The 5,558-nt window shown below is 39.5% G+C and overlaps 1 protein-coding gene across 1 annotated transcript; it reads left to right on the top strand.

Moving 5' to 3' along the window:
* The first annotated feature begins 707 nt into the window (after positions 1-707).
* LOC110911256 (GPI transamidase component gaa1) lies at positions 708-4,973 on the top strand. Its single transcript, XM_022155854.2, has 5 exons — positions 708-897; positions 1,035-1,126; positions 2,373-2,472; positions 2,563-3,400; positions 3,925-4,973. Exons 1-5 carry the CDS (start codon positions 803-805, stop codon positions 4,840-4,842), a joined length of 2,043 nt encoding a protein of 680 aa, XP_022011546.1. The 5' UTR covers positions 708-802; the 3' UTR covers positions 4,843-4,973.
* The last annotated feature ends 585 nt before the right edge of the window (positions 4,974-5,558 follow it).

Below are 5,558 nucleotides of genomic sequence, written 5' to 3'. Positions count from 1 at the left end.
CACCGTTACGTTCATCTTCTTCTATGCCTAAGGTAAGGCTTTCTTGTATTGATAGAAGTGTTCACTGGATGCGGTGCGATGCCGCATCGTTGTGAATACTTCCGTTTTCATACACCAGATGTGATGCTGTGTCGCATCACTCTACCGTTCTCATGTTCCATGTAAGTCCTCTTTCGTTACTAGATAGATTGGATTCAACCCTTGTGCCGACGCGTTCTCGCATGGGCATAAGTAGGTTGTTAGCTAGTGGGGGTTTTGATAAGGGTAATGGTCACTCGCGGTCGATGCTGACGCGAGATCTGGGACCATACCCCTTCAACCCCATAAATAACGCTTCAGAGGCTTTACACTACAACCAGGGGCGCGACTTTTAAGGGGCACGAGGGTGCACCTGCCCCTGCATCGGTTAGTAGTGTATTTTTTTTATTTTTCGTCCGAAATTTTAAAATTATATAGGTCCGTCCACGCCAATGTTTCTGGAAATTCTTTTTTGGGTCCCATGACTTTCCACCCTCAAATAACTTTTGGTCAATTTCCGCCACTAAGTACAGCTCAGCCACCAACCCTAGTTGGTACAGATACCACACTAGTATCAAACCAAATTACCAAAAGTATCGATCCTGAAAATAGATAAATAAAAAGTAGGTACTAAATTGGTACCCTGTGCTTTGTAATTTTAAAGGGCAGTTTCGTAATTCAAAAACATTTTATGCTTCCAAACAACGGGTAACCTCAGATCCAAACATCTCTCAAACTCATATCCGCAAAGATCTCGTCGCCGATCACGAATTCAAGGTCATCAATGGCGTCAACGCCGGAAACCGAGGGTCAAAAACCGAAACACCGCCCGATTGTCCGCATCGGAATCTTCATAATCGCTCACAGCTTCATAGTCAGGTACTTCACATCTCACTTTCTTCACACTTACAACAATTTTTTTGTAAATATATCAACATTTACATGTATATTACACTAGATCATCAGGAATTGATTCATTGAACTAGTAGATGTGCTTATTGTTGTTGTATATCTAGTGTTGTTTGCTGTACAGCTGGAGTTTTGGCTCTGTTATTGTTACCTGTTCTCGCGAAGAAAACCTACGTGTCGGAAAATGCGCTTATGCCTGGTTAGTTTGTTGTAATTTGATCTGTGATTTTTGGTTTTTGTTGTTTGGATGTTGAATTTGGTGAAGGTTTTGGAATATGTGTATTTGATTTGTATCAACACTTTCTAGGGTTAGGGTTTGGTTCATTCTTTCCGGAACCAGTATAATGATGAGAACCGCATAATGCACTTGTACACTGTGCATAAATTATAATTAGAGGTAGTTGGAGAGAGAAATATGGACAGTTACGTAACCGTTAGGTATATATGCATTATGCGGTTCTTGCAGTTTTCACCGTGTTTTATTTGGTTATGATTTGAGTACCGGGTGGATTCTTTTTAGAAATAGTATAATGTTGGGAACCACGTGAACGGCATAATGCACTTGTACATTGTGTATAAAGTATGATTAGAGGTAGTGGGAGGGAGAGAAATATGGACGGTTATATACATGTCAGATGTACTGCATTTAAAGCAATAAGTATAGATGCATTATGCAGTTGTTGCATTTTTCAACATATTTCTTGGTTCTGATTTGAACACTAAGGGGCTGTTTATTTACCTCTTAATGAGGCTCTTAATGGTTCAGACCTCTTATTGGTTCAGCACTTAATGGTTCTCAGACTGTTTGTTTCACGAGCAGATGCCTGAATGGTTCAGACATTTGCCTCTAAATGGTTAAGATTTATACAGAGTCTGAATGGTTAAGACCTCTAATCTGAATTGGTCGGACATTTGCCTCTGAATGGTTAAGCATTATACATGCTCTTAGTGGTTCAGACCTCTTACTCAGCACTTAATGGTTCAGACCTTTTACTGGTTCAGCACTTAACCATTCAGATGATGTCAAACAGCCCCTAACTGTGTTCTTTTCAAAAACAATTTTTTTAAACGGCAAATTTCTTTTATCCCCTGCTGTGTGTGGGACTTGTACCCAAGACCTCCCCCTCCCAAGGTGTTTAAAGGCTTTGCCTTTGCCAATGGACCATGAGAACGGCATATTGCACTTGCACATTGTGTATAAAAGTATAATTAGAGGTTGCGGGAGAGAGAAATATGGACTGTTAAATAACTGTCATGTGTACCACATTTAAAGCAATAGGTACAAATGCATTATGTGATTCCCGTGGTTCATATTTCTTGGCTCTTATTTGAACACTCCTCTATATATAATGATTTAGTGATTTATAACTGTTAAGATTGGTATATCCAAACATTTTTTTTTTTGTTTTCTGCTGTGATTAAATGACCATAACGTAATCTCACAGGTTCTGCAATTCCTATGATCACTGATCAGGATGTTTCCGGTGCAAACAACTTCATCAATGAGCTAACTAGCCTAAACTCGAAGTCTCAGAGTCTCAACATGTATGTGAATCCTCACATAATTCCATGTATTTTTTTTCGTTATCGAGTCTAACTACTACCAAAATTTGCCCTTATCATCTGTAAACGCAGAGAAATTCCAAGACTGATAGCACTACACATGGCAAACTTGGGTGGAGAAGTCAGTTATCATATGTTTCAAAATCAACCGAACAAATTTCACCCTCTTCACTTCTTCACAAGTACTGATACAGAAGCAAACAATGTAAACCAGACTTGTGAATCATACGCTACAAATACTGTCGGAATTATTAGGGCTCCACGTGGTGACGGGAAAGAATCTATCGTGCTTGTGACCCCTTACAACCCTGTAAATCTTAGTCCGAACGAGACTTTATCTTTAGGAATCGCATACTCTGTGTTTTCGTTATTAACTCAAGTTAGTTGGCTAGCCAAAGATATCATATGGCTAGCCGCAGACTCACAGCACGGACAATATAACTCGGTTGCCGCTTGGTTAAAAGACTATCACACCCCTTCATTTGGTGGTTTTGGGAAGCTACATGATGACGAGTGCCATATAAGCAATGATATTATCGAAATGGAAGTATCTGATACTCTTAGACGAGCTGGTACCATGGCAGCAGCCCTCGTAATTAAGGTCGCAAACACTGGTGAAGCAGGCGAGCAAGATGCGTTAAACATTTATGCTGAGGCGTCTAACGGTCAAATGCCGAATCTTGACCTTATAAACGTCGTGAGTTATCTGGCGGTGCATGGACAGGGACTTCGTGTACAGGTGGATAAACTTGTGTCGTTGCTTGACTCTACATGGCTGAAATTCATTGGTGAAGTGTTTGAGACGGTCGGGAAAATTGCTAGAAGCGTGAATCCTCAATGGAAATTCGGCATTTCGGTAAAGGAGTATGTTGAAGGCAGTGCTACTCTTGTCAGTTCACTCTATAACCAGGTTAGTTTTTCCAATCTTCCCTAAATGAATGTCTAACGTAAATAGAGTTAATTACGTTTTTTGTCCCTGTGATTTGTTGAAATTGACCATTGTCCATTAGTTTGAAAATTACCAGTACTTCGCTTTTGTAACGATTACAATCCACCTCTGTTAATCCCATCCATATCACCGTTAACTTTTTAGTGAAATGACTAAAATGCCCCTGTTATTATTGAAATGGGCCCACCATCTTTTTAGTGAAATGACTAAAATGCCCTTCTAATTTTAGTCGTTTCACTAAAAAGTTAACGGTGATATGAATTGGGGTTAATAGAGGTGGCCTGTAATTGTTACAAAAGTGAAAGTACTGGTACTGTTTTAGCAATTTTTAATCTAACAGACCGTAATGGTTATTTTTAACAAACCACAGGGATGAAAAACGCAATTTATTTTAAAGAGAAATACAAAGAAAATAAACAAAATGAATGTATAACATAAATAAATAGTTTTGTCGGATTAACGTAATTCTCTGTTTATTGTGTCAGGCGTTAGGTGTCCCCACTGGTTCCCATGGTGCGTTTCGTGATTATCAAGTTGATGCGATTACTATGGAGATTTCACCGAAACTGTTTTCTAACAGCAAAGGCAGACAAACAGAGTTGTTGTTTCGAGGTGGCAGGTTAGTTGAAGGAGTTATACGGTCCGTCAATAACCTCCTAGAGAAGTTTCACCAATCCTTTTTCTTGTACTTATTAACATCATCGAACAAGTTCGTATCCGTCGGAGTCTACATGATCGCATTCTTACTGCTTGTTGCTCCCCTTCCCGTTCTTGCCGCTTCTCTATTTTCCGACACCATTAAATCATACGTCAAATCAGAAAAAAATCAACCCTTTAAATCTTGGAGATGGCTTTACCCGACAAAAACCGTATTTCTCGTTCATTTATGGGGAGCCATCATCTCGTTACTTCCTTATTTCATATATCAAATACCCGACTCTCAACCGACATCTCGCCTTCTAATCTGGGCTTCCCTTTCACTCTTTATCCTAATTGTTCTGGGCTCATTTTTCAGGGCCCGTTCTGCCGAATGGGCTCTTTTGAAATCAGTCACGGTATCATCTGCATTTATCGGGTTGTGTTTGATGTCGGTTATCAACTTTGCAACTGCTGAAATTGGCGCTTTATTATTGGTTCCAATGTGTTTGATGACTAAACCGTGGCGGGTGGCGGGTAAAGTTCAGTCTGCGTTAAATTTAGTTTTGGTGATCATTGGGTTTCCTGGTGCTACATTTTTTGTGGTGAAAAGTGTGTTGGGGTTTGAAAACGGGTCTAGTTTAGTCGAGTTTTGGTACTGGGTGGAGTCTTTATGGGCGTGGAATAGTGCCACTTACATTTATATATGCATGGTTCATCTTCCTTGTTGGATTTTGTGTATTTACATTTTGTTACATCCATGTTAGATTTTGTACAATAGAACTCATTTAGCTTTGTAAGTTCTTTCATATAAAATTTTGTTGGCTAGGTTTCACTTTCATGTTTACATTACATTTGTGTTGTGTTTGTTAATCTCCAAGAAGAGCTTGATTGATTATTTGATTGTATGGTGAAACAACTAGGAGTCGGGTCGATTTGATCTTTAACTCGAACCCTCGGAGAGGCACACCAATTGTTACGTTATTTATTTATGTTTTTTAGTAATTTAACTTTGATTTCTAGTTCGAGGGTATTTCTGTTATTTTCTATTATGCAAGGGGTATGATTGTAACTTGCATATCTATTTATGTTTAAACGTATGAAGGAATAATGAGATCAGATTTGGTGAATTATCCTTCTCTTTAGCTTCTTCTCCTCTAAATTTATTCTAACCCTATCAAGGGTATCAGAGCTGTTCCGATCTCCGATTGGAATTACTTTCGATTACCATGACTAACACTCGCAATCAAGAAATTGACAGCACTCTCAAGGAACATGGCAAGGCAATCTCAAATCTCCAAGAAACCCTAGCCACCATGTTGAAACAGCAAGAACAGTTAATGAAACAACAAGAAGAGATCTTACGAGCACTCAAGGAGCATTCAAGTGGTGGCAGTTTCAGCGGAGGCAGCCCTGATAAGGGGCTGTTTAGCGATGATTCGCGGACGGGTACTCGGCCTATGCGGGTCGGGAAGGTTGAGTT

Source organism: Helianthus annuus, chromosome 15 (genome assembly GCF_002127325.2).
Source record: "Helianthus annuus cultivar XRQ/B chromosome 15, HanXRQr2.0-SUNRISE, whole genome shotgun sequence".
Classification (NCBI taxonomy): Eukaryota; Viridiplantae; Streptophyta; class Magnoliopsida; order Asterales; family Asteraceae; genus Helianthus; species Helianthus annuus.
This window is presented reverse-complemented; position numbering and strand designations above follow the sequence as displayed.